The sequence below is a fragment of the Sapajus apella genome, unplaced genomic scaffold, assembly GCF_009761245.1.
Source record: "Sapajus apella isolate SASKATOON/1434 unplaced genomic scaffold, GSC_monkey_1.0 scaffold71, whole genome shotgun sequence".
Classification (NCBI taxonomy): domain Eukaryota; kingdom Metazoa; phylum Chordata; class Mammalia; order Primates; family Cebidae; genus Sapajus; species Sapajus apella.
In genome coordinates this window covers 8,395,957-8,423,502 of record NW_022437011.1, presented here as the reverse complement: position 1 = coordinate 8,423,502, position 27,546 = coordinate 8,395,957, and the positions used below count along the sequence as shown (strand labels likewise).

General features: G+C 43.5%; 1 protein-coding gene and 2 non-coding genes across 3 annotated transcripts; all 3 read left to right on the top strand.

The window, feature by feature from the left end:
- Positions 1 to 1,786: 1,786 nt before the first annotated feature.
- On the top strand, positions 1,787 to 22,959 carry HSPA9 (heat shock protein family A (Hsp70) member 9). Its single transcript, XM_032250405.1, has 17 exons — positions 1,787 to 2,589; positions 3,743 to 3,801; positions 4,020 to 4,107; positions 7,148 to 7,329; positions 9,132 to 9,256; positions 10,374 to 10,447; positions 10,533 to 10,639; positions 11,082 to 11,244; positions 11,529 to 11,621; positions 16,728 to 16,937; positions 18,318 to 18,545; positions 19,734 to 19,838; positions 20,147 to 20,264; positions 20,675 to 20,769; positions 21,451 to 21,543; positions 21,702 to 21,842; positions 22,176 to 22,959. Exons 1-17 carry the CDS (start codon positions 2,509 to 2,511, stop codon positions 22,251 to 22,253), a joined length of 2,040 nt encoding a protein of 679 aa, XP_032106296.1. The 5' UTR covers positions 1,787 to 2,508; the 3' UTR covers positions 22,254 to 22,959.
- Positions 17,607 to 17,676, top strand: LOC116531703. The gene has a single exon (XR_004260534.1). It is a non-coding gene; the product is annotated as a small nucleolar RNA SNORD63 (small nucleolar RNA).
- Positions 19,358 to 19,420, top strand: LOC116531704. The gene has a single exon (XR_004260535.1). It is a non-coding gene; the product is annotated as a small nucleolar RNA SNORD63 (small nucleolar RNA).
- Positions 22,960 to 27,546: the final 4,587 nt, after the last annotated feature.

The following is a 27,546-nucleotide window of genomic DNA, read 5'->3' as shown; positions in this document are numbered from 1 at the left end:
GGGGGGGGGGGGGGGGGGGGGGGGGGGGAGGAGGGGAGGAGGGGAAGGGAGGGAGGGAGAAAGAAAGAAAACAGAAAAGCAAACTCTTAAGAGAACCAGTTAAGAGAAGTAACAAGTATGCAGTTACCGCAACGATCTCCACCTGCCCTTCTCCCCCTCCGTCATGTATGACGTAAGAACATGTTTTCTATGGAGTTTCAATGTTTAATATTACTCCTATCTTCTTTGCTTTCTTGTTTTAGAATCTAAATCTCTACAAACAGGAATCATGAGCCTTTAACTTGGATAGCCTTTAAGAAAGCTTGCCTTCTCATTTCTTCTCTTTCCTTCTTTCTTCTTTCTTTCTCTTTTTCTTTTTCTTTCTTTCCTTCTTCTCTTTTTTTTCCCTCTCTTTTTTTTACAATGTCTCGCTGTGTCACTCAGGCTGGAGTGCAATGGCACAATCACAATTATGACTCACTGCAGCCTCGACCTCCCTTGGCTCAGGTAATTCTTCCACCTCAGCCTCCTGAATGCAGTAAGCTGAGACTGCACCACTGCAGTCCAGCCTGGGCGACAGAGTCTAAAGATGGGGTCTCACAGTGTCTCCCAGGCTGGTCTCGAACTCCTGGGTTCAAGTGATCCTCCCACCTCGGCCTCCCAAAGTGCTGGGTTTACAGGCGTGAGCCACTGCCTGGCCACCCCTGCCTTCTGAGGGAATTAAAACAAGCGAAATGAAGAGTGTTAAGTAACTAGTGAGGATAATATAATAATAGCTGACACTTAAGGAAGAGTGTGTGGGAGGCTTAAAACTTTAGAATCTGTATAATCTATAACCCATGTTACGTTAGACTTTCCTGTTTATTTTCTTTTTTTTTTTTTTTTTGAGACGGAGTTTCGCTCTTGTTACCCAGGCTGGAGTGCAATGGCGCGATCTCGGCTTACCGCAACCTCCGCCTCCCGGGTTCAGGCAATTCTCCTGCCTCAGCCTCCTGAGTCGCTGGGATTACAGGCACGCACCACCATGCCCAGCTAATTTTTTTTTGTAGTTTTAGTAGAGACAGGGTTTCACCATGTTGACCAGGATGGTCTCGATCTCTTGACCTCGTGATCCACCCGCCTCGGCCTCCCAAAGTGCTGGGATTACAGGCTTGAGCCACCGCGCCCGGCTCCTGTTTATTTTCTTACTCCCACTGCCATCCCCCTCAGAATGTAAACTCTTCAATTACTTCTTTCCCTCCCCAACTCTCCCCAACATTTCCTTCACAAGACCTCACCCAGGGGTGACTACTTAATAATACTGATCTTTCTGAAGGGATAGGGGGCCTGAAGCATTTCTCTTTTTAGGACTTTCAGGACAAATTGCTTTAACTTCCAAATCAAGTTCAATCTGTCATTCGTGTTTTGGTTTGGCTGTATTCTCACCACCTAGAAGAGTGACTGACACCTGGTAGTCAAGCCAGAACGCATCTGTTGAGTCAATGAATTAATTCCTCTTCTTAAAAATCTAAAACTGGTCACAGGGTAGAGTAGTTAACATCTTGCCACCAGCAGAAGGTTTGAAAAGGGCCATAGGAGTCTCAGTCATGCCCCGCACAATAGGCAGGGGAAGAGCCTCAAGTTCGGCTATTTTTTCCCCTTTGTTCAGGGTAATTGGCCTAATGTTATGTGTGAACCAAACGCTTTGTAGTTGGAAACCCAAGACCCCTGTGATAAAACGCAACACGAAATTCTTTTTTTTTTCTTTTATTATTGTTAACAAGTGTTTGGTATTTTCTCAACAAAATTCTTTAAGATCTGCATCTCCAAATGTATTTCAAGTTTTGAACAGCGGGCGGGACCGAACAACAAAAGTTCTAACGTCCTCACTGAACAAAGCCACAAAACAAGATGGCGCCGTCCTCCAAGAGCCGGATCCCGGAACAAGTCCACGCCCGCGGGCTGTGCACGCGCCCGGGCGCGCCCCAGGCAACGTGGGCGTGCGCTCCGCCACCCGGAGAGCGTGGTAGTCAGTCTCCACCCACGTTTTCCGCCACTCCCTGCGCACATGCGCTCTAGGCTCTTAGCCGGACGTCAGTTGCGCAGGCGCAACAGGCTCCTCCTCCCGCGCAACTGACGCAAGAAGACTGTAATCGGTTCGCAATTTATCCCGTGTGACCTTGAGTGTTTCCTGTCGCCGAGGACCCGGGCTGTCCGAGGTACCGCCTTCATACCCCTCTTCCTCTCCTGGACTCTTTCTGAGACCAGAACCACCGCAGCCGGAACGGGAGGGCAGGCTTTCTTCAACCATCGTGCCGTGGAGCATATCACCTGAACGCCCTGGCTCCGGGAGCGGGAGTCATGTATTCTCTAGTCAGGCGACGCGGGCGGCGCCTCAGCGGAAGAGCGGGCCTCTGGGCCGCAGTGACCAACCCCCGCCCCTCACCCCACGTGGTTGGAGGTTTCCAGAAGCGCTGCCGCCACCGCACCGCGCAGCTCCCCGTCGCCTGAGCGCCTGTTTGCTGCCTCTTACTTCTACATCTAGCCGCCATGATAAGCGCCAGCCGAACTGCGGCTGCCCGTCTAGTGGGCGCCGCAGCCTCCCGGGGCCCCGCGGCCGCCCGCCACCAGGTGAGGAACTATCGGACCTTCCTGGATGGGGTCACGGCCTCAGGCCTCGGGCGTCGGTGCGACAGGCCGCTCGCCCTTTAGGTTTTGAATTTTCCGGGAGAGGTCAGGAGGGAAGGAAAGTAACGGGCCTTCCACGGTTAGCGCTGCCAGTTCAATGCCTTGCCGAAGGTTTTGCCTCCGTCTGGGGCCCTGCTGAGTCACACCCCTTGCGATCTAGAGTATCATCTCACATATTAGTAGGTAGTGGTCTTGATGGCCCCTTCTGTGTTTGGATGGAAAGGTTTGGTCTTGGGGGCGAGGGATGCAGTCTATTTGGAAAGCCGCTATTTTCAGTTTTATTTTCGGCTCCTCTGCAGAATACAGTGTGTGTAAGGTTCCTATTGATACGGTGAAATAAAGTGGAAAAAAAAAATTCTAAACACTGAGTCGGAAATAAAACTACACCTCCAGTTTTCTTGCTTAAGAACATTTTTTCAAAATATGATTGTACTGGTTTGTTACTTCAGAGAAAAAAAAAAGCAGATGGGGAAAAAAAGGCCATGGAGTAGTTTCTTGTTCTCTAAAATCAAAGAGAAATGCTTTGGAATATAGGAATTGTATGTGGGTATTAAGGAAGGCTTGGAAGGAGGCTGAGGTTAAGTTGTAAGAAAGGTCTTTTATCCTAGTGAACGGCCACTACTTAATTTTTCTCTTTTAAAGATTCCACAAGATTAGTAACCCCAGTTCTCTTAAACTAGTTGCATGGCAAGGTCAGGGGAAGTGTCTCCCCTTGGATTTTCCCCCAGGGGACATCTGGCAATGTCTTTGGATATTTTAGGTTGTCACTAATTTAGTGGGGTGCTTAATGCTTTCTAGGGTGTAGAAGCCAGGGATGCTGGTGTATATCTTACAATGCACAGAACAGCACCCACCACAAAGATTTGGCCCAAAATTAGGAGTGCCACGGTGTTGAGAAATCCTACTGTGATATGATTCTAAGGCTTTTTTTTTTTTTTTTTTTCCTCCTCTTAACCTTATTTGGGAAACCATGTTTATTAAATATATACTGTTTTAGTAGTTTAACGTATCTTACATACTAAGTTAGCCCAAGTTTTCTTTTTTCCTCCCAATAGACACACTGGTTAGTGACTGAGTCAGTTTTTTTCTTTTTTAGGATAGCTGGAATGGCCTTAGTCATGAGGCATTTAGAATTGTTTCAAGGCGGGATTATGCGTAAGTATAACTTCATTTCCTTTGAAAAGAAATACGTACTAAATTTCAGAGCCATGTTTTCTATATTTGCGATTAACTATTCTTCCCTGTAATTACTTATCTGTATTTATTTAGATATTATGTAGTACACCACTTGATAATTATCTTATTAAATATTATCTTGCAGTGATTTATCCATCGAGATAACAATAGCTGTGACACTTCTAAATGTCTTACAGATCAGAAGCAATCAAGGGAGCAGTTGTTGGTATTGATTTGGGTACTACCAACTCCTGTGTGGCAGTTATGGAAGGCAAACAAGCAAAGGTGAGCATGATTAGTAATTAGTACCCTTTCCAGAACCTATCAAGAATTCTGTGCTCTTTTCCTTCATTAAGGAATTTGAGAACCTAATTTTTTTTTTTTTTTTTTAATTTTAGACAGCCTTATAACCCAGACGGGAGTGCAGTGGCACGATAATCCCCTCATTGCAACCTCTGCCTCCTGAGTTCAGGCAGTTCTTCTGCCTCTGCCACATAGTTGGGATTACAGGTGTGAGCCACCATGCCTGGCTAAATTTTTGTATTTTTAGTAAAGAAAGAGTTTCACCATGTTGGCCAGGCTGGTCTCAAACTCAAGTGATCCGCCCACCTCGGCCTCCCAAAGTGTGGGGATTACAGGCGTGAACCACTGAGCCTGGCCTGAAACTACTTCTAACTAAAACAGCAAAAACATGGGACAAGGCCAAGCGCAGTGGCTCACGCCTGTAATCCTAGCACTTTGGGGGGCCAAGGTGGGTGGATCACCTGAGGTCAGGAGTTCGAGACCAGCCTGGCCAACATAGAGAAATCCCATCTCTATAATTAAAAAAAAAAAAAAAAGGCAAAGACTATATAGATCAGACCAGGTGTGGTGGCTCATATATGCCTGTAACTCCAGCACTTTGGGAGGCTGAGGCAGGCAGATCACCTGAGGTCCCAAGTTCAAGACCAGTCTGGCCAACATGGTGAAACCTCATCTCTACTGAAAAATACAAAAAATTAGCCAGGCATGGTGGCAGGCACCTTTAATCCTAGCTACTCGGGAGACTGAGGCAGGAGAATCTCTTGAACCCAGGAGGCAGAGGTTGCAGTGAGACGAGATCACATCACTGCATTCCAGCGTGGGCAACAGACGAGACTTGGTATCAGAAAAAAAAAAAAAAGAAAAACTGTAGATTAGGTTTTTCTTTTTCTTTTTTTTTCCTTTTGAAACAGAGTCTTGCTCTGTTGCTCAGGCTGGAATGCAGTGGCGTGATCTCAGCTCACTGCAATCTCTGCCTCCTGGGTTCAAACTATTCTCCTGTCTCAACCTCCCGAGTAGCTGGGACTACAGGCGTGTGCCACCAGGTCCAGCTAATTTTTTTGTATTTTTAGTAGAGACAGGGTTTCACCATGTTAGCCAGGCTGGTCTCGAACTCCTAACCTCAGGTAATTTGCCTGCCTTGGCCTCCCAAAATGCTGGGATTACAGGCGTGAGCCACCATGCCCAGCCAGATCAGGTTTTTCATACCCAGTGTTGGGACAAGAATCTTTACTTTCATATGGATAATTAGATCTAAATTTTTTTGTGGTGGCCACAAATTTCAGGCCTATGGGAAAAATGTCGAGAACTACAGATTAGGGCCAAGAGAAGAAATAATCTCTTGGTGCCAAACAAGTGGGATAAGAAGACTACAGACAGTTCAGGTTATTTCAGAAGAGGAGATGGGGGAAAGAGGAAGCATGAAATCAAAAAAGGCCATGAAAGGAAGAATCAAGAATTCCAGATGCTGTAAATCTTGCTTAATAACCCAGTGGGAATAAAGGTATCATGTACAGAGTAAGGCTTCAAAAGGAATAGCCTGCTCCAATGAACAACATGCAATACTTCAGATATGGAGCTCTACTTGCTTCTAGTCTGTCTCTGATCTCCAACCTTGGTTTATCTGACCTACAAAATGCAGCACTTTGGTGGTTACCAGGGTGACCAAACAGTGCAAGCCATTCCCACCCATTTTAATAGTAAATTATTAGTCCCGCTTCTATACCACATTTAAATCCTTGTCTGGGAAGTTACACACATTCAGTTGTTAGTACTACAAAGGTTCACCTGTAATCTTCAGCAACCAAAAGCAGCTTTTAAAATGTAAGTCAGGGCCTGGCCTGGTGGCTCATGCCTGTAATCCCAGCTCTTTGAGAGGCCACTTGAGTCTGGGAATTGAGGATCATCCTGGGCAACGTGGCAAAACACCATCTCTACAAAAAATTAGCCAGGCATGGTGGTACACCTGTAGTCCCAACTACTTGGAGGCTGAGGTGGGAGGATCCGCTGAGCCTGGCAGGTCAAGGCTGCAGTGAGCCATGATAGTGCCAGTGCACTCCAGCCTAGGTGACAGAGTGAGACTGTGTCTCAAAAAAAAAAATAGTAGTAGTAGTTTGAAAGTAAAGCATTAAAAATACTTCAAATATTTACCTACTGTCTTCATTAACTGTATCAGCAGTAAAGCATGCCCAGCAATATTGCTCATGAGCATTTGTTTTGTAATTTGGGACCTGTTTGTGTCTTAAATGATTGCTGCAAAGATACCAGTGATAGGCCGGGTACAGTGGCTCACGCCTGTAATCCCAGCACTTTGGGAGGCCAAGGCAGGTGGATCACCTGAGATCAAGAGTTCGAGACCAGCCGGGCAACATGACATGGTGAAACCCCATCTCTACTAAAAAAAAAAAAAAAATAACAAAAAAATTGCAATCAGCGTTAGCTTTACCTTTAGGGGCAAGTTGGGTCGGCAAGCAGCTCATTGCATTTCCAGGTGGGTCAGAGCCTTGCGTAGGGCCCTGGCCAGAAGGAGCAAGTGGGAAACAGAAAAGGCTTAGATAACACTAAGACCTTCGGGAAGCCTCACATTCCCCACGCAGTTCTGCCCTCTGGCCCATTCTCTGGCATCCACAACCTTGCTGGAGCTCTTGCTCTGATACTCTTACTCTCCCCACTCACCAGCCTGGACTATCCCTGTCAGCCCCTCCAGTGGTCGACTGCCTACCTGGTATCTTTTGTGGCCACAGACACCACAGGATTCGGTGCATCAGCTGGGTTTAGTTTCTGATGATTGGCTACTGACTGTGAGCTTGAATGAATCTAGTCAAGCCTGTATTCCCAGCTACTAGGGAGGGAGGCTGAGGCAGGAGAAAAAAGTTGTTTGAACCTGGGACTCGGAGGTTGCAATGAGCCAAGATTGCGCCATCACACTCCAGCCTTAGCGACAGTGTGAGACTTCATCTCAAAAAAAAAAAAAAAAAGTGACAACTAGAACCTTATTATTCTCTGTCACATTTTGGGCGTTTAGGTGCTGGAGAATGCTGAAGGTGCCAGAACCACCCCTTCAGTTGTGGCCTTTACATCAGATGGTGAGCGACTTGTCGGCATGCCAGCCAAGCGACAGGCTGTCACGAACCCAAACAATACATTCTATGCTACCAAGCGTCTCATTGGCCGGCGATATGATGATCCTGAAGTACAGAAAGACATGTGAGTAATAGTAAAAGTGCAGGGGCCACGAAAAAGAGTGTCAGCATGTTGATTAGGATCCCTAGAGCACCTTACTTTAGCCACTTTACATATTGTCCCTAGGGTAAATCTGTACCACTGCCAAAAGGGCAATTCCTTTAAAAAATTCATTTTTGTCTTTACAGGTTAGGTCTTTGCTCAATATTGACGTAATAAATGAAGATTTGCAAGGCATTCCTTAATCACATAATTCAGTGTTGAGTACATAAGGTAGAAATGGCATAGGTTCTATTATGTGTTGATCCAGTACAGAAAAACTTGATTTTGCTTTTTTCCTTTCCCCCCCAATAGAGACTGGTCTCACTATGTTGTCCAGGTTGGTGTTGAAATGATGCTCCCACCCCAGCCTCCCAAGGTACTGGGATTACAGGCCTGAGCCATCTTGCCCAGCCTGCTTTTTTCTAAATAGACATAACTAGAGGCCAAGTGTGGTGGCTCATGCCTGTAATCCTAGCACTTTGGGAGGCTGAGCTGGGCTCAGGAGTTTGAGACCAGCCTGGGCAACTTGGTGAAAAGCCGCCTCGGCAGAAATACAAAAAGCAGCTGAGCTCAGTGGTATACGCCAGCTACTAGTGAGGCTGAGGCAGGAGAATCGTTTGAGCATGGCAAACAGAGGTTCCAGTGAGCCAAGATCATGCCATTGCACTCCAGCCTGAGTAATAGCAGTGAAACCCTGTCTCCAAAAAGAAAAAAGAAACGCTAGAAGCGTAGGTAGAGTTTCCTGTTGTATAAAAAGTTTTTTAGGAGGCCGGGCGCGGTGGCTCAAGCTTGTAATCCCAGCACTTTGGGAGGCCGAGGCGGGTGGATCACAAGGTCAAGAGATCGAGACCATCCTGGTCAGCATGGTGAAACCCCGTCTCTACTAAAAATACAGAAAATTAGCTGGGCATGGTGGTGTGTGCCTGTAATCCCAGCTACTCAGGAGGCTGAGGCAGGAGAATTGCCTGAACCCAGGAGGCGGAGGTTGCGGTGAGCCGAGATCGCGCCATTGCACTCCAGCCTGGGTAACAAGAGCGAAACTCCGTCTCAAAAAAAAGTTTTTTAGGCCTGGAGCAGTGGCTCATACCCGTAATCCTAGCAGTTTAGGAGGCAGAGGCGGGAGGTTTGTTTGAGGCTGAGTTAAACAGCTTTCTTGAGCTTGAGTAGAATATTAGTTCTGTATGCATGGAATCGTGTGGACTTCTATGACTGGTTTCTTTCACTTAGCATGTTTTCAAGGCTCATCCATGTCATAGCATGTGTCAGTATTACATTCCTTCTTATGGCCAAATGATATACTGTATGGACATATAGCACATTTTGTTTGTCCATTTGTCAAGTGAAGGACATTTGAGTTTCAGCTTTTTGGCTATTAGGAATAATACTGCTAGAAACATTGGTGTACAAGTGTTTATGTGGATGTAAATGTTTCCATTTATTTCTCTTAGATAGTAGGGAGAATTGCTGGGTCATACGATAACTGTTTCATTGTCAAATGGAACTTCCAGACTTTAAAGTGGCTACAAAAATTTTCTGTCTGTGTTGGGAAGTAAAAAATGTTAAGATTTCATCAGTGTATTTCATATGTTGCTTATTTCATTTTGCTTTTTAATTCTCATAAACATGATTGCTTTCTAAAGAATTTCACTTAATGAATTTCCAAAATTATCATTTCTTGGACATGAATGAGTGGGGTGGAAGATGGATGTTCATGATACATGGTAATTTTGTCATGGTAGGTTGTATGGGCTAGTTTTCTCTAATACAATTTTTGTGTCCTACAGTAAAAATGTTCCCTTTAAAATTGTCCGTGCCTCCAATGGTGATGCCTGGGTTGAGGCTCATGGGAAACTGTATTCTCCAAGTCAGATCGGAGCATTTGTGTTGATGAAGATGAAAGAGACTGCAGGTGAGTGGGTTTAGTTCACACCTGGGAAAGTTCTAAGAACTGAATCATTCCTTGAGATCACTAGCTCCCTATGCCCAGTGTCATGAATCTGGTGCCTTTTGTATAGAAAACCTAGGAATGGCAAAACTGTTACACTTCATGTTTTTCCTGCAGATTGAATTTATCTTCAAGTCTCACTAATGGTGGCTGGCTTGTTTCTTTATTTCCAGTGCGGGGTAATGTTCTATATTGAAAGCCTCAAGACTACACATAAAGCTTTTGTCCGTTAGGTAAAAATTAGAACTTCCTATTTGAAGTGGCGGTTGTAAGTCTAAAGGTCGTTGTAGTTTCGTGACCCTTCACTAAAATGTTGAAAGAGTGATCTTGGGTGTGGTTGTTTTTTGGAAGACGGAGTTTTGCTCTTGTTGCCCAGGCTGGAGTATAACGGTGCAATCTCAGCTTACTGGGTTCAAACGATTTTCCTGCCTCAGCCTCCTGAGTAGCTGGGATTACAGGTGCCTGCCACACCTGGCTAATTTTTTGTATTTTTAGTAGAGACAGGGTTTCTCAATGTTGGTCAGGCTGGTCTCGAACTCCCAACCTCAGGTGATCCCTGAGTGCCTCCCAAAGTGCTGGCATCACAGGCATGAGCCACTGTGTCCAGCCAATCTTGGGTTTTGTTTTGAGATGGAGTCTCACTCTTGTCACCCAAGCTGAAGCGCGGTGCGCGATCTTGGCTCACTGCAACCTCCACCTCCCAGGTTCAAGTGATTCTCCTGTTTCAGCCTCCCGAGTAGCTGGGACTACAGGCGCATACCACCACGCCTGGCTAATTTTTTGTATTTTTAGTAGAGATGGGGTTTCACTGTGTTAGCAAGGATGGTCTTGATCTCCTGACCTTCGTGATCCGCACCCCCTTGGCCTCCTGAAGTCCTGGGATTACAGGCATGAGTCACTGTGCCCAGCCTGATGTAGGGTTTTTAACCAGTATATTTAGTTGGAGTGTCTTCCTGCAAGGACACATTAGGTCACTTGCCAAAAGACTGATGAATATTGTCTGTAGCTCCAAAAGGATGACATATGTTGTTGGGCTATATTAATAATTCTGTTCTAACAGAATTCCATTTTTTTCCCCCAGAAAATTACTTGGGGCACACAGCAAAAAATGCTGTGATCACAGTCCCAGCTTACTTCAATGACTCGCAGAGACAGGTGAGGTCAATTAGCATTCTTCACAAAAAATAACGATGCCTGGGCTGGAAGGGCAGAAAAATGCTTTCCTCTTTGTTTTCCCTAGGCCACTAAAGATGCTGGCCAGATATCTGGACTGAATGTGCTTCGGGTGATTAATGAGCCCACAGCTGCTGCTCTTGCCTATGGTCTGGACAAATCAGAAGACAAAGTGTAAGTTGGCGCAGTGAATTTCTCACCTGGATATGTGAAAGTAAAGTAATGGAGCCATGGGACTTACCTAATTGGTCACTTAAGATGGGGTTTCACCATAATGGCCAGGCTGGTCTTGAACTCCTGACCTCAGGTTATCCACCCACCTCAGCCTCCCAAAGTGCTAGGATTACAGGCATCAGCCACCACGCCCAGCCTGTCACTTGGATTTCTTAGTGATTGAGCCTTTTACTTAAACTGAAAATGTACTGCATTTACCGATTTTAAGTCTGTATAGTGTGTGTGTTTTTTTCATTTCAAAACCATTCCTTTGTTTTCTTTTAGGCCATGGTAATTTAATAAGTATATACCTCAGGAAAATAGCTAAGATTATCTGTATTTGATTATTGAAATTTATATCCTGGTGATAGGTTTTGTTTCTTAAGGATTTCTTTCTTTCTAGCATTGCTGTATATGATTTAGGAGGTGGAACTTTTGACATTTCTATCCTGGAAATTCAGAAAGGAGTATTCGAGGTGAAATCCACAAATGGGGACACTTTCTTAGGTGGGGAAGACTTTGACCAGGCCTTGCTACGGCACATTGTGAAGGAGTTCAAGAGAGAGGTGAGTTACCAATGTGGTTAATATGTAGACATTGGGATATTGATAAATTCTTTGTTCAGATTGTTCTTTGCTTTGTTGATGAGTTCAGTTCAGCCCCCTTATTCTAGAAACAGATACTCTTTCCAAGTAGATTAATTTTTTTCCCTACAGATAAAGGGTAATTAAAAGTAACTCATGCTTGTTTATAAAGGTACGACTCCATTTTGTGTTGTTCGCCTTATTGCAGTTTAAATTTATTGACCACCTCACTAATAATGCTGGTGTTCAATGTCTTCACTTTGTAGACGGGGGTTGATTTGACCAAAGACAACATGGCACTTCAGAGGGTACGGGAAGCTGCTGAAAAGGCTAAGTGTGAACTTTCCTCATCTGTGCAGGTGAGACATGGAAAAATCCCAAAAGTCTTGATAGATATTTTCAGCTGGAGTTTATTTAAATAGTATTTTCTAATTGGCCTTATGTCAGTTGAGTGAGTTTGTTTTTACAATTTTCTGGTTTGTAGAGACCTTTGCCATGAGCACAGAAACAGTAAGGTCTTTATTTGTGAGCTGAAATTTTTTTTTTTTTGAGACGGAGTTTCGCTCTTGTTACCCAGGCTGGAGTGCAATGGCGCGATCTCGGCTCACCGCAACCTCCGCCTCCCAGGTTCAGGCAATTCTCCTGCCCCAGCCTCCTGAGTCGCTGGGATTACAGGCACGCACCACCATGCCCAGCTCATTTTTTGTATTTTTAGTAGAGACGGGGTTTCACCATGTTGACCAGGATGGTCTCGATCTCTTGACCTCGTGATCCACCCGCCTCGGCCTCCCACAGTGCTGGGATTACAGGCTTGAGCCACCGCGCCCGGCCGTGAGCTGAAATTTTTTAACCACCCAAATCAGTTAACGTATACTGGAGCTAAATAATATCTGAATTACGCTGGGTATACTTGTTTGCCTTTCAGTTAAAGATAATTATTTTAAAACCTCGTCTAGCAGTGTTTAAAACTAGAATTCCTAGCTTGGAAAAACTGTTGCCTTAACTGAAATATTAAAAAAGAGTTATTTAATGACTCTTATAAGTGTCCTTTTTTTTTTTTTTTTGGGCATTGGAGACAGAGCCTTGCTCTGTCATCCAGGCTGTGATCTCCATCTCATCTTACTGAAACCTCAGCCTCCTGAGTAGCTGGGACTACAGGTACGAGCCAACAGCCCGGCTAACTTTTGGTATTTTTTTCAGTAGAGATGGGGTTTCACCATGTTAGCCAGGATGGTCTCTATCTCCTGACCTCATGAGCCACCGTGCCTGGCCTTTTTTTGAGACGGGTTTGCTCTTGTTGCTCAGGCTGGAGTGCAGTGGTGCTGGGTTCAAGCAATTCTCCTGCCTCACCCTCCTGAGTAGCTGGGATTACAAGTGTGCACCACCATGCCTGGCTAATTTTTGTATTTCTAGTACAGACGGGGTTCACCATGTTGGCTAGGCTGGTCTCCTGACCTGAGGTGATTCTGCTGCCTCAGCCTCCCAAAGTGCTGGAATTACAGCTGTGAGCCACTGTGCCCAGCTAATTGTCTCACTTAATAATTTGAAAAATGAGCCAGTCATACTGTGCACACCTGTGGTCCCAGCTACTCGAGAGACTAAGGAGGATTGTTTGAGCCCAGGAGGTTGAGGCAGCAGTGAGCCGTGATCACACCATTGCACTCCATCCTGGGTGACAGAATGAGACCCTGTCTCAAAAAATGACCGTAATTTGAATCACCAGTCTGGAAAATGAGATGAAACTTGTGCAAGTTTCCCTCTGTGAGCATCAGATTTACTCAGCCTCTTTAAGTGTCAGCCTGTTTAGCTCCAGTTCTGAGAGAAGCTTCACTTAACCACCAAGAATAGGATTGTATAAACCATGTTAGATCTTGTGTTAGAGACCCACTAAGATGGAAAGCAGATCTATTTCCGGTGTCTTTAGTGACAGCAGGAAGAGCAGAGCTGTGACTGCTTTATTTTGATCGCCCACAGGGAAGAGATATTTAAGACAGTTGTCATTGTGTTGGTAAAGTGATTCTTGCTCATTAACCTTCAGTCAAACCTGGATTTTTTTTTAAAGTGGCTGTGAGGAGTGACATAGTTACACACACTCATCCATGGTCTTACTGTTACTTTGCCCGGCTATCATGGAGTGGCAGAACATTGCAACATTGGTTAGGGTTGAGGTTGAAATACGTGGCACTGCCAGAAGATAGTTTCTAATTCCTTACAGGGATTTGACATTTGGGGTAGGGGATGTGACGTATTGGAAGAGATTGGTTGGTTTTAATTAGTGTGGCTGCATCCTATTGATAAGACATTGGGATTATTTTCCAGCATTTATTATAACAAGATGTATTGAGCATCCTTACATATTCAGTTTTGCATAGATGACTGTAAATCTATAGAATAAATTCTTAGTGTGTATTACCCTCATGCAGTTTATATTGTGGTTTGGAAAGATGGACATTAATTAGAACAGATTAGTAAATGTTAGACTAGAAGTGATACAAAGTAAAAATTAAGGGTGATTCTGCAGGCATTCTGCTGGGGTTCAAGTCCTCATTGCATTGCTTATTAATTGGTGATCTTTAAGAGTTCTTAGCATTGCCGGGCGCGGTGGCTCAAGCCTGTAATCCCAGCACTTTGGGAGGCCGAGGCGGGTGGATCACGAGGTCAAGAGATCGAGACCATCCTGGTCAACATGGTGAAACCCCGTCTCTACTAAAAATACAAAACATTAGCTGGGCATGGTGGCGTGTGCCTGTAATCCCAGCTACTCGGGAGGTTGAGGCAGGAGAATTGCCTGAACCCAGGAGGCGGAGGTTGCGGTGAGCCGAGATCGCGCCATTGCACTCCAGCCTTGGGCAACAAGAGTGAAACTCCGTCTCAAAAAAAAAAAAAAAAAAAAAAAAAAAAAGAGAGAGAGAGTTGTTAGCATTACGGAGTTCTTAAGTATTATATGCTTAGGAAAACATAGGAAATTGTGAGTGCTCTAAATGTTACTGTTAATGATAACAAGTGGTAAAAAGGCAATTACATTTATAATTTAAGAAGGGGCTGCACTTTGGGTGGCCAGGGCAGGAATATTGCTTGAGCTTAGGAGTTGGTGACCAGCCTGGGCAAAATAGACTCCCATCTCTACAAAACTAGCTGGGTGTGGTGCACACCTGTAGTCCCAGCTACTCAAGAGGCTGAAGCATGAGAATCCCTTGAACCCAAGTGTTTGAGGCTGCAGTGAACTGTGATTGTGCCACTGCACCCCAGCTTCTACGACAGAGCAGGTCTCTAAAAATAAGAAGGGGCTAGGTGCAGTGGTTCACACCTGTAATCTCACCATTTTAGGAGGCCAAGGCAGGTGAATCATCTGAGGTCAGTAGTTCAAGACCAGCCTGGCCAACATGGTGTAACCCTGTCTCTACTAAAAATACAATAGCCAAACATGGTGGCAGTTGCCTGTAATCCCAGCTACTGTATAGGCTGAAGCAGGAGAGTTGCTTGGTAGGAAAGGTTGCTTGGGAAGCAGAGGTTGCAGTGTGCCCAGATGGCACCACGGCAGTCCAGCCTGAGCAACAGAATGAGACTCTGTCTCAAAAAATAAAAATAATCTGGCCAGGCACGGTGGCTCATGCCTGTTGTAATCCCAACACTTTGGGAAGCCCAGGCAGGCGGATCACGAGGTCAAGAGATGGAGAGCATCCTGGCCAACATGGTGAAACCCCATCTCTACTAAAAATAGAAAAATTAGGTGGGCATGATGATGGCATGTGCCTGTAGTCCCAGCTACTTGGGAGGCTGAGGCTGGAGAATCTCTTGAACCTGGGAGGCGGAGGTTGCAGTGACCTGAGATGGTGTCACTGCACTCCAGCCTGGTGATAGAGCAAGACTTTGTCTCAGTTCATCATCATCTGAGAAGGTACCAGAGAGAGGTGTTCATCATAACAAGGAGAGCATCTGAGAGATGAGTTGGTAAGAAAAAGATAAGTGGGCAGTAAGTGTAAGGCTCTCAGGTGAAGACCTGAGAAAGGGCCAGAGTGGCCAAAAGGGCAAAGTGAAGATTGGAGTAGGGTGTTGGTGGGGATGGAAAATGAGGCTAGAGCAAGCTTGTCCAACCTGTGGCCCAACACAAATTTGTAAACTTCTTTCTTAAAATTGTATGTGCGTGTGTGTGTGTGTTTATGTTTATGTTTATCCTTGGGCTAGAGGCTTCATAGATACGAGATTTGGTGTCCCTTCCAAGATAAATAAATACAAACCCCAGAGGAGTTGAGGATAGTAACATAGTCAGGTGTCGATTTGTGAAAAGCCCTCTGGCTAGAGTAGAGTGGATGTGGGGAGGCTGTTGTAACCATGTGTTGAGAAAAGACTTGGATGAGAGTGCGAGAGTAAGACATAAGTGGTTGGGTTTGAGAGAAGAGGTAAGGAGAGAACATTTTGATGGATGTTACACCGGTTGTAGAGGGTTGAGAGTTAGTGCTGGAGTTTTTCAGGTTGTCATTAGCTTTTAGTGTTCAGAGTTGTGCTGCTATAATAGCCAAATGCAGGTTTTCAATTAATTTGAATAACATTTAAAATGTCATTTCTTAATTACACTAGTTTTATTTCAAGTGCTCAGTAGTCATGTTAGTGGTTGCTGAATTGAGCATCATAAAGAGCATTTTCATTGTCACAGAGTTCTACTGAATAGCATTGGTTTAGATGAATTCTGTATTCTGATTTGGTTTATCAACATTTTGCAAAAAAAAAAAAAAAAAGTTGTCAATATTTAGATATCACTATTCTACAGATGGTGTGTTAACTCTGTTTATTAAGTATTTAAAAGTCTAGGATACTTTCTCCTGAAGAAAGATGGTTAAGGACTCACTCTGTTCTTACACATTGTGAGATTCCATGTCATGTTGGGATTTGGGATTTATTAAATACTGGATGTTACATGGTGTGACTCTCAGCAGCTCTCCGTGGATGTGATGGCCATGCAAGTCAGTTCTCAAACTTGTCTTTAGTGAGAGCATGTCTGTAGCTTTCGTACCACTTGTAAACATCCTGTAACTTACAGAACCCATGGTTGTGGTGGCATGTTATTTGGTTCAGAACATAACTTTGACATTTTTCTTCAGGTACATGGGATAATATTTCTAAAACTAGGTGAAGAAAAACATCAGTTATGTGGTTCAAATGAATATTTAGTGGCAGAATAGCTCTTTATCTCCTGAATGGGGATTTTTTTTCCTGCTTATCTGCTGCATTCTTAATAACTATAAACTTCAGTAAAACAGACTCTATACTCTTTATCTCTGGAGAGATAAAACGTTGCATCTTAAATAGTAACTATTCCTGCTGACTATTCATTTAAATTAGGTCACACCCTCCCTGTGGTTTTCCAAGTCTTCTGTCCTAGGGTATGGTCACATTTTAGTTGAAATAATAAATGTAACTGTCATTTGGCTTCCCCACTGACATGCAATTAAACATTTCCTCTGCAGACTGACATCAATTTGCCCTATCTTACAATGGATTCTTCTGGACCCAAGCATTTGAATATGAAGCTGACCCGTGCTCAATTTGAAGGGATTGTCACTGATCTAATCAGGAGGACCATTGCTCCATGCCAAAAAGCTATGCAAGATGCAGAAGTCAGCAAGAGTGACATAGGAGAAGTGATCCTTGTGGGTGGCATGACTAGGATGCCCAAGGTATGGACCTATGGAATTCTGTTACAGAGAGAGAGGGCTCGCACAGAGTGTATTCTTGGGACAGGTGGCACAGTATATGGCCTATTCTGCTGGGATGACCTAACAGGGAGATGAGATTTTATCTTCACTATTCTTTTGTATCTTGTTAAAATTGAAGAATAGGCCAGGCGTGGTGGCTCACACCTATAAATACCAGCACTTTGGGGAGGCTGAGGCAGGCAGATCAAGTGAATCCATAGAGTTTGAGGTCAGCCTGGGCAACATGGCAAGATCACCTCTCTACAAAAATACAAAAAATTAGCTGGATGTGGTGGTGCGTGCCTGTAATCCCAGCTACTTGGGAGGATCACCTGAGCCCTGAGGTTGATCACCTGAGTGAGGTTGAGGCTGTAGTGGGCCATGATCATGCCACTGCACTCAGCTGGGGCAGCAGAGCATGACCCCGTCTCAAAAAAGAAAAGAAAAAATTAATATAAGAAAAATTAGGAGGGGCAGAATTTCTTTAGGGGCATTAGCAGGGAGGATCCTGAACTCAGTCATAGAATTTTTAGGACTGAAACAAAGTTTGAGATCAGAACATAAAACTTTGGTAATAACTCTTCCCCCACCAACCCCCACCCCGGTTCTTTGTACGTGTCTTTGCAGCAAAGGGCATCTCTTCAAAGATTTGTGCAGTGATGTATTTTGTTCAACACATCATTCTGAAAGAATATGTGTGGAAAACTAATGACTGAGCACAAACCTGTTGAAGATGCAGTTCTTCTTGGTAGCCTAAATAGGATTATCTTGGGCCTAAGTTAGTGACCTTGTTTTTTTCTGAATTTTTCCATTGAAATACATGGCCTTAGGGAAATAGCAAAAAAATGAACCTGGGAAAACAGGGTCCTGGACCAGGCAGATGCCTCTGTATTAAGAAATTTTCCCCAAATCTATTCAAATAGAACTTTTTATCATCACTAATATAAGAAACACGAGGGAGGAACATGCCCTTACATTAGCAATACACATTATTACTATAGCTGCCTTTAATAATTTGGTCTTTATTGATAATTTGCAAGAGGACATGGACATCTAAGTCCCTTTGCCTTGCATTCTCTATTTCAAATGATGTGTTGTATGGGAAACCAGGTAATAAAACTTAGGAGAATCCTTCCTAGATTTACAAGGGTCGTGAATAAGATATTCCTGTAAGTATAAAGTGTATGAGTGTTATGAGATAATTAGCAATAACCCAACTATGAAATGGTGATTTGAATAAACATTCTTAGGTTTGAAACAGCCTATCTTAACATTTAGCTGGGAGTGTAGGACACATGTGCTGTCTTTTGTTCTGCTCAGGTTCCCAAGTGTGGGCTGACAGGTTTTTTCCTTGATGCTCAGGTTCAGCAGACTGTGCAGGATCTTTTTGGCAGAGCCCCAAGTAAAGCTGTCAATCCTGATGAGGCTGTGGCCATTGGAGCTGCCATTCAGGGAGGTGTGTTGGCTGGCGATGTCACAGATGTGCTGCTCCTGGATGTCACTCCCCTGTCTCTGGGTATTGAAACTCTGGGAGGTGTCTTTACCAAACTTATTAATAGGAATACCACTATTCCAACCAAGAAGAGCCAGGTAAGAACCATCACTTCCTACCTTGTCACGTGCGCGTTAGGTTCTGTGAGGGATGTGATTGCAGCCACTTTCATGAGCATTTTCAATAAAACACTCTGTTTTGCTATTCTGAATAGTAATAGTTAAATGTGGGTGGTGAGAATCTTGTGTTTTGGTTTTTTTTTTTTTTTTTGTTACCAGAAAAGTTCTTACATGTCAGCTGGTAGTGATGATTACAGGAAGGACATCAATGGTCTCCTCCACAGGGTTAACGTTGCTAAAAGGGATCTCAGTCATTTGACACTGAATTCCCTGTATGTAGTCTTCTCTTCTCAAAGACGGTAAAAAGGATAGTCTGGACCAGGTTTAGGGAAGTGTTCTTATCTTATGGGTGAATGAAGGGGTTGGTATGGGAGTACTGAGACACCAAGCAGGGCTATGTGGACATGGTTTGTTCTTGAAGTAGGAATTATTTCCGGCTGGGTGCTGTGGCTCATGCCTGTAGTCCCAGCACTTTCGGAGGCTGAGGCAAGAGGATTGCTTGAGCTCAAAAGTTTGAGACCGGTCTGGGTAACATGGTGAAGCTCCCTCTCTCCAAAAAAATTCAATTAGCCAGGCATGGTGCTGTGCACCTGTAGTCCCACATACTCGGGAGGCTGAGGTGGGTGGATTGCTTGAGCATGGGAGGAAGAGGTTGCAATGAGCTGAGATTGTGCCACTGTACTCCAGCCTGGGCGACAGTATGAGGTGAGGCCTTGTCTCAAAAAAAATTATTTCCCAATTTTCCCAATCTTGTGGTGTTTTTCCATAAAACTATAGCTGTGGCTGTATTTGTGCAGTGATTTATTTGTCAACACATCATTCTGAAGAAATGTGATTTCCTGTGACTGAGCATATGATACATCTCTGATTCGTTTCCTCAGATTAACATATTTCAGCATTTTAGTTCCTTTTGAGGCTTTCTGTCCTAATGCTGCATCTTTGTACAAGTGCATTTGCTTAGTTGAAACAATAGTTATTATATGCCCTTTTGCTGTACTAATCCTACTCCTATTCCCTGTAAAGACAACAGCCTTTGTTCTGAACATACTGTTAAATTAGGACCCTTCCAATCTTGGAATGTGAATCTTTCCTCTGGCTCTCATTTTTTCTATAGAAAGGGAATAGTTTAATCAGATTGCCAACCCAGGAAGTTTTCTTATTCCCTAGGTATTCTCTACTGCCGCTGACGGTCAGACGCAAGTGGAAATTAAAGTGTGTCAGGGTGAGAGAGAGATGGCTGGAGACAACAAACTCCTTGGACAGTTTACTTTGGTAGGTATTGTGAATCCTGAATTTTGTGCTCCTTCACTGTAAAGTGAGATAATATTTTAAGCCATAAAATTATTAGTATAAATAGCTAGCATACAAATACATACTGTGTAATCTCAAGGTGTGCAGACACTTTGTACAACTGAATACCCATGGGATCAGTTTTTACCTGAAAGCCTTACTTTTTCCTTGTGTCTTAGGAACTTCCTAAGTGACTTGTTTACTAGAATACCATATCAATTTGGAAATGATAGCACTGGACCCCTCTGTAAGAACACCTTACTCTGGATATTATTTATTATTTATTTTAGATTGGAATTCCACCAGCCCCTCGTGGAGTTCCTCAGATTGAAGTTACATTTGACATTGATGCCAATGGGATCGTACATGTTTCTGCTAAAGATAAGGGCACAGGACGTGAGCAGCAGAGTAAGTCACCATGTTTATCAGACCGTAAGAGTGAGATGAGGGAGCTCTTAGGAATAGACCCTCTTATTGTGCTATGTTTTTCCCCAGGCCTCAAGGGAGGATGATGAGTCCTCTTTGTCCCTCAGTTACCAGATTTGCTTTTACAAGTATAGTGTTTATTCCCCCAAAATAGGGAGGCACTGAGCCTGTGAGTTGCTGAAGTTTTGATGGACAAACAGGACAGGCGTTTGTATATATTGGGTCCTTGGTTTCATTTTGCTTTATAGGACTTAGGACTATACGGTATTTCTCCTCTTCATAATTTGTATCAAGATTGGCTGCTATGAGCGGGAGTACTCATATGCCTCTTCTTTCTCCATTGCATTAAAACTTTACCTGAGAATTAATGAAATGACTTCTTTTTACTACAGTTGTAATCCAGTCTTCTGGTGGGTTAAGCAAAGATGATATTGAAAATATGGTTAAAAATGCAGAAAAATATGCTGAGGAAGACCGGCGAAAGAAGGTGATTACTTTTTGTCTTCTGAACTTTACTCTTAGTAAAGCTTGCTCTTGAAAGTGGAGTTTGGGGCCAGGCGCAGTGGCTCATGCCTGTAATCCTGGGACTTTGGGAGGCCAAAGTGGGCAGATCATTTGAAGTCAGAAGTTTGAGACAAGCCTGACCAATAGGTGAAACCCCATCTTTACTAAAAATACAAAAAAAAAAAAAAAATTAGCCAGGCGTGGTGGCACACACTTGCAGTCCCAGCTACTTGGGAGGCTTAGACCCAAGATTCACTTGTACCTGGGAGGCTGAGGTTGCAGGGAGCCAAAATAGCACCACTGCACTCCAGCCTGGACAACAAATCTGTCTCCAAAACAAAAAAAGTGGGAGAGTTTGAACATGTCATAGGTTGTGGGTAAGAGAAAACCTAAGATCAATATATTCTCCCTTCCCTGTTGATTATACCTTTTATGGTGCAGTGCCTTTATTTCTGTTTTCCCTGTCACAATTCTCATGTTACAAAATTTAGCCCAAATCTCAAAGTGATCCAGACTACCTCATGTCACCCTGATTTCTCCCTTACTCTATTTTTAGTCTGTAACTGTATGCTGCACATAGCTTATTGTCTTATTGAGCACAGACATTCAACAAACTGGTTGACTGGAAAGCCTTCATGTATGTTAAACTTTTAATTTCTCTAAGGAACGAGTTGAAGCAATTAATATGGCTGAAGGAATCATTCATGATACGGAAACCAAGATGGAAGAATTCAAGGACCAATTGCCTGCTGATGAGGTAAGCTCTATTTTAAAGTAACTCAAGAGGTTAGACACATTGTTACTAATGCCAGTGAAGTTTACTTTTCTGTGGGTTTTGATAGGGGTTTAATTATTTTAAAATGTGTCTAACTAGGAGACCTGGAAAAGTAAGGATTTTTATTTTCCATTTTTAAGTGCAACAAGCTAAAAGAAGAGATTTCCAAAATGAGGGAGCTCCTGGCTAGAAAAGACAGTGAAACAGGAGAAAACATTAGACAGGCAGCATCCTCTCTTCAGCAGGCATCACTGAAGCTCTTCGAAATGGCATACAAAAAGGTACAAAAGGATGAAGTGGGGTTTGATCCTAACTTGATCTTGATGGCATAGTTCTTGATTACTGTCACTGGTGGCTCCCTTCATAGCCATTTGTGGAATTAAGAGTGAGGTTAGAGTTGGAGAAATTCTCCTGCCATGTTGACTCTACTTTGGGATTGGGGGTAGTGTCAAAGGGAAGCAATCCAGAAACCATTAGAGTGGAAAGAGGGGAGGGAGAGTAGAATGGAGATGAAGGATAAGGAATATGTGGCTCCTTCATTTTGGAGTACAACAAAGAGGAAATGGTTAGCTCTAACATTAAATCTGAGTGGCTCTCAAATGTTTTCTTAACAGATGGCATCTGAGCGAGAAGGCTCTGGAAGTTCTGGCACTGGGGAACAAAAGGAAGATCAAAAGGAGGAGAAACAGTAATAGCAGATATTTTGAAGCCAAAAGGACAATAACATGAAATGAAGCTTAGGAGTGAAGAGACTTCCTGAGCAGAAATGGGCAAACTTCAGTCTTTTTACTGTGTTTTTGCAGTATTCTATATATAATTTCCTTAATTTGTAAACTTAGTGACCATTAGCTAGTGACCAATTTAATGGGCAGTGATTCTAACAGTATAAAGTTCACAATGTTCTATGTCCCTAGCCTGTCATTTTTCAGCTGCATGTAAAAGGGGGTAGGATGGATTAATTGATCATTATAAAGACTTAACTATTTTATGCTGAAGTGGCCATATTTTCAATGGGTGAAACCATCTCGCACACAACAATGAAGGTAGTCAGCCGTAGACTTGGAATGAGACCACATATGCGGATGAGATCCTTCTAGTTAGCCCAGTACTGCTGTACTGGCCTGTGTGTACGTGGGGTCCTTCAACTGAGGCCTTGCATGGCAAGCCAGCTGTGCCATGTTTATAGATGGGGCAGAGGAAGCTAGAATAATGGAAAATGAATCTATTTATGTTAGGTAGAGCTATTAAAACAAGGTAGGAATGAGGCTAGGCCTTTAACTTCCCTAAGGCATACTTTTCTAGCTACCTTCTGCCCTGTGTCTGGCACCTTCATCCTTAATGATTGTTCTCTTTTATCCATTCTGGATTTTTTTTTTAATAAATATAAAAAGCATCTTGTTCTCTTGTTTGTGAGGGGTGATGCCCTGAGATTTCGCTTCAGGAATAACATCTCTCATGCCTCCCATATTTCCCAAAGAGGGAGATAAGGATTTCTAACATTCATAAAAAATGCAAATTCAAGATTTGGAAGGGCTGGTATAATTAATGAGCAGTATCAGCATGTAAAAATCTTCTATGAAGGATTTTATTTTCTTCCCTCCTAGACCTTTCATATACTTAGAACCTTAAAATGGTTTCTAGATCTCTAACAAGAAAACCAAGGTGGCTATTTTCAGGTTGCTTTCAGGTCCAAGTAGAAATGACCAGAATTGGCTTATTACATTAAACTGCATCTAGAAATAAGTCCTAAGATATTATTTCTGTGGCTCAAAAATAACAGGAACCCAGATTTATTTCCCTGGGTTCTGCTTTTCTGTCCTCAGTGTACTGTATTGTCCCAAATTCTCTGATGTAGTTCTAATTAGCACATGCTGACAACTTGAGCAGAAAGGGGACTACATCTTGATTAAATGTTAAGAATTATTTCCCAGAAGGCTCCCAGCAGGTTTGTGTTTCATGGATTACTATCATATGCCATGTTCAAAGGAGTCTGTTACTAAGATAGGCTTAGAATATCAGACATAATGGCTCCTTTTATATTGTTTTATAATATATAGAAATTAGATCATTTCTAAATGTCAGCATAAGAAATCAATTGAATATGCAAGTGTGAAGGAAGTGATTTAGACAAAAACATTTCTGGAAGATTCAGTGTTAACACCCATGTAAAAGATCTAGGCTCAAGTTTTCAACTGCATGAACACTCGGGAACATTGTGGGATTATGAAGGATTGTTATATGGAGTATTGCAAGATATTTAGCATTTTTGATTGGCCCTTGCCCACTACCTCTACTATCTCCCAATCATAACTAAAAAAGCCCGCCAGGATTTCCAGAGTACTCCAGTTGAGAACTACTGGCTTACATTTAGTCAAGACTCATGCTTGGGATCAGAGAGAGGAGCAAAATATATCTATCTGGAGAAGTTGCTTAGGTGGGTGGGTACCCATAGAAATTGTCTCCAGCTGTCCCATGGGTATGAGTGGACACAGTACTTCAGTCACCTATCAGTAAAGCTAATAGTAGGATAAACATTAAGAAAGTATAATGGGATTTCCTAAAGAAATAGAGCCAATAGGATACATATCTAGAATGAGACTTATTCTAAGGTACTGGCTCACGTAGTGGCTAGGTCCCACAATCTACTGGTGGGAAAGCTATTGGGGTAAAAATCTGTCGCCAGGAACACAAAAGGTATCCTAGTCTGAGATTAGAAGAATATGGATGTCTTGACTCCGGCAGGTGGAATTCCAACTCCCTTCTGCCTTTTTATTTTTGTTCTATGTGGGCCCTTAACTGATTAGATAATGCATGCTCACATCAAAGCAGAGCAAACTGATTTTCTCCAATTCAATACTAACCTCACTCAAAATGTTTAACCAGTTACATGGCCTCAATGGCCAAGTTGACACAAGATTATCACAAGACAAATTATTTGGTTTTATTCCTTAGTAGAGCCTCCCTTTTGTGGTTATAACAACTTGCTTGGGTCCCAAGAACTTATGGGATGCCTCTTACACTAACCTTTTGTTTTTTGTTTTTTTGAGAGTCTTGCTCTGTTGCCTAGGCTGGAGTGGTGTGATCTCAGCTCACTGCAACCTCTGCCTCCTAGGTTCATTCTCCTGCCTCAGCCTCCTGAGTAGCTGGGACTACAGGTACCCACCACGACATCCAGCTTTTTTTTTTCTTAAGAGAGACAAGGTCTTACTCTGTCAACCCAGGCTGGAGTGCAGTGGCGCGATCATGGCTCACTGCAGCCTCTGCCTCCTGGGTTCAAACGATTCTCCTGCCTCAGCTTCCCTAGTAGCTGGGATTACATGCACTCGCCACCACAGCCAGCTAAGTTTTGTATTTTTAGTAGAGATGGGGTTTCACCATGTTGGCCAGGCTGATCTTGAACTCATGACCTCAGGTAATCCACTCTCCTTGGCCTCCCAAAGTGCTGAATTACAGGCTTGAGCCACCATGCCCAGTCTTGCTGTCACCCAGGCTATTGTGCATTGGTGTATTCATAGCTCACTGCAACCTTGAACTCTTGGGCTCGAGCAATCCTGCCACAGCCTCTAAAGTAGTTAAGACTACAGGTGCACACCACCTCACCTGGCTTATGTCTTTTTTTTTTTTTTTTGAGATGGAGTCTTGCACTGTTGCCCAAGCTAGGGTGCAGTAGCCCAATCTCAGCTCACTGCAACCTGTGCCTCCCAGATTCCAGTGATTCTCCTGCCTCAGTTTCCCAAGTAGCTAGGACTTACAGGCACACGCCACCATGTCCCAGCTAATTTTTGTATATTTTAGTATATTGGCCAGTCTGGTCTCAAACTCCTGTCCTTGTGATCCACCTACCTCGCCCTCCCAAAGTGGTGCTGGGATTATAGGTGTTAGCCACTGTGTCTCCTGTTTTGTGTTTTTTGTTTTTTTTTTTTTTTTTGAGACGTCTCACTCTCATACAGGCTGGAGTACAGTGGTGCCATCACAGCTCACTTCAGACCTCCGCCTCCCAAGCTCAAGTGATCCTCTCACCTCAGCCTCTGGAGTGGCTGGGACCACAGACGCATGCTACCGTGCCAGGCTGAACTTTCTTATTTGGTAGAAATGAGGTCTCACTACGTTGCCAAGGCTGACCTCACACGATCTCAAGCAATCTTCCCACCTCAGCCTCCCAAAATGGTGGATTACAAGCATGAGACATTGTGCCCAGCCTGATTATTTGTATTGAGTCAGGTATACACTATCAGTAGAAATACTATATACATGTGTACATAATATATCAATTCTCAGGGAGATCAAGACATTTCATTTCTTTGATACACATAACATTTATAATGACTACAGCAAGATGGAGCAGCAGAAATAAAAGCAAGTTCTTACAAATGTTGCATAAGAAGATTGGGTGTAAAGAAACAACTCAAATTTTGGAAATAACCATTTCAAGAAAAGACCCTTTATCATTTCAGATACCACTGCAATTCCATTCTCTTCTCCAGTCATAAGGCCAATTTTTTTTTGTTTGAGACGGAGTCTCACTCTGTCACCCAGGCTGGAGTACAATGGTGAAATCTCAGCTCATTGCAACCTCCACTTCCAAGGTTCAAGCAATTCTCCTGCCTCAGTCTCCTGAGTAGCTGGGATTACAGGTGCCTGCCACCATGCTCGGCTAATTTTTTTATTTTTAGTAGAGGTGGGGTTTTACCACGTTTGGCCAGGTTACTCTTGAACTCCTGATCTCCAGTGATCTGCCAACCTCAGCCTCTCAAAGAGCTGGGATTACAGAAGCCACCAAGCCAGCTCTTAAGGCCACTTTGTCTTCTCCCTTTCCTCATCTCTAGTATCGGAATAATACAAAATAAGTGAAAACCCTAGAAGAGATAAAGGAGCTACAGGGCGACCTACAGCACTCTGAACAACATGTAGGAGATACTTTAGCAATTATGGAATTACTGAAACAGGCATTTGAGTAGATAAACAATTGAATATCAGGAATTTCTTATAGTTAACCCTATTACAAGGAGCCATTTCTGCTACAGCAGGTTAGGAAATCTGTCCTGACACTAAAAAGAAGACTGCAGCTGAACATCAAACCACTTTTTAATGTAAGCATTAGCCCAGCAATCAGGAATAGGAAAATAAAATGTTCCACCAAGCTCACAGTTTCTTAAACAGATTGTTGAAGGCCCTGACTGAGAAGGTGAAGATTAGGGTCAAAGGTGACGGGGATGTGGGGTGGGGAGTCCATAAGGGACCAATTATAAAGTGCAGATTGTGAATATTGATTATTTTTAGGGAAATGGTCCATTGCTTTCACTGGTTTCTCAGAGTCTGTCCCAAAGAGGGCTAACCAGATTTCCTATATGGGAAATTTACTAGTTTAAATGGCTTCAAGGCCTACCATACCGGTCACCCCTTTGCCATTTACCATCCCCTCAATCCTATGCATTTACTTAGCACCCTTTTTCTACCATCCACCTCCATGGTATACCTTCCCCACTCAGCTCACAGATATTTCACTCAAATTCTTATTTTTTTTTTTTTTTTGAAACGGAGTCTTGCACTGTCACCCAGGCTGGAGTGCAGTGGTGCGATTTCGGCTCACTGTAACCTCTTCCGGTTCAAGGGATTCTCCAGCCTTAGCCTCCCGAGTAGCTGGGACTACAGGCACACTCCACCACGCCCAGCTAATTTTTTGTATTTTTAGTAGAAACAGAGTTTCATCGTCTTGCCCCATCTGGTGTCAAACTCCTGAGCTCAGACAATCCACCCACCTCTCCCAAAATGCTGAGATTACAGACATGAGCCATCACGCCCAGCCCTACACTCTTATTTTTTAACTTGTTAATGTTCCATTTAGCAACTTCATCGTTTTTTTTGGAGATGGAGTCTTGCTCTGTCAATCCAGACGGTAGTGCAATGGCACAATCTCGGCTCACTGTAACCTCTGCCTCCTGGGTTCATGCAATTCTCCTGCCTCAGCCTCCTTAGTAGCTGGGG

Excerpts from the sequence above, each read along its gene's own strand:
- HSPA9 (XM_032250405.1), top strand. The coding sequence starts at position 2,509 with ATGATAAGCGCCAGCCGAACTGCGGCTGCCCGTCTAGTGGGCGCCGCA. Across the intron at positions 16,938-18,317 it reads GCATGACTAGGATGCCCAAG|GTTCAGCAGACTGTGCAGGA; the intron begins GTATGGACCTAT and ends CTTGATGCTCAG. Across the intron at positions 21,843-22,175 it reads TCGAAATGGCATACAAAAAG|ATGGCATCTGAGCGAGAAGG; the intron begins GTACAAAAGGAT and ends TTTTCTTAACAG.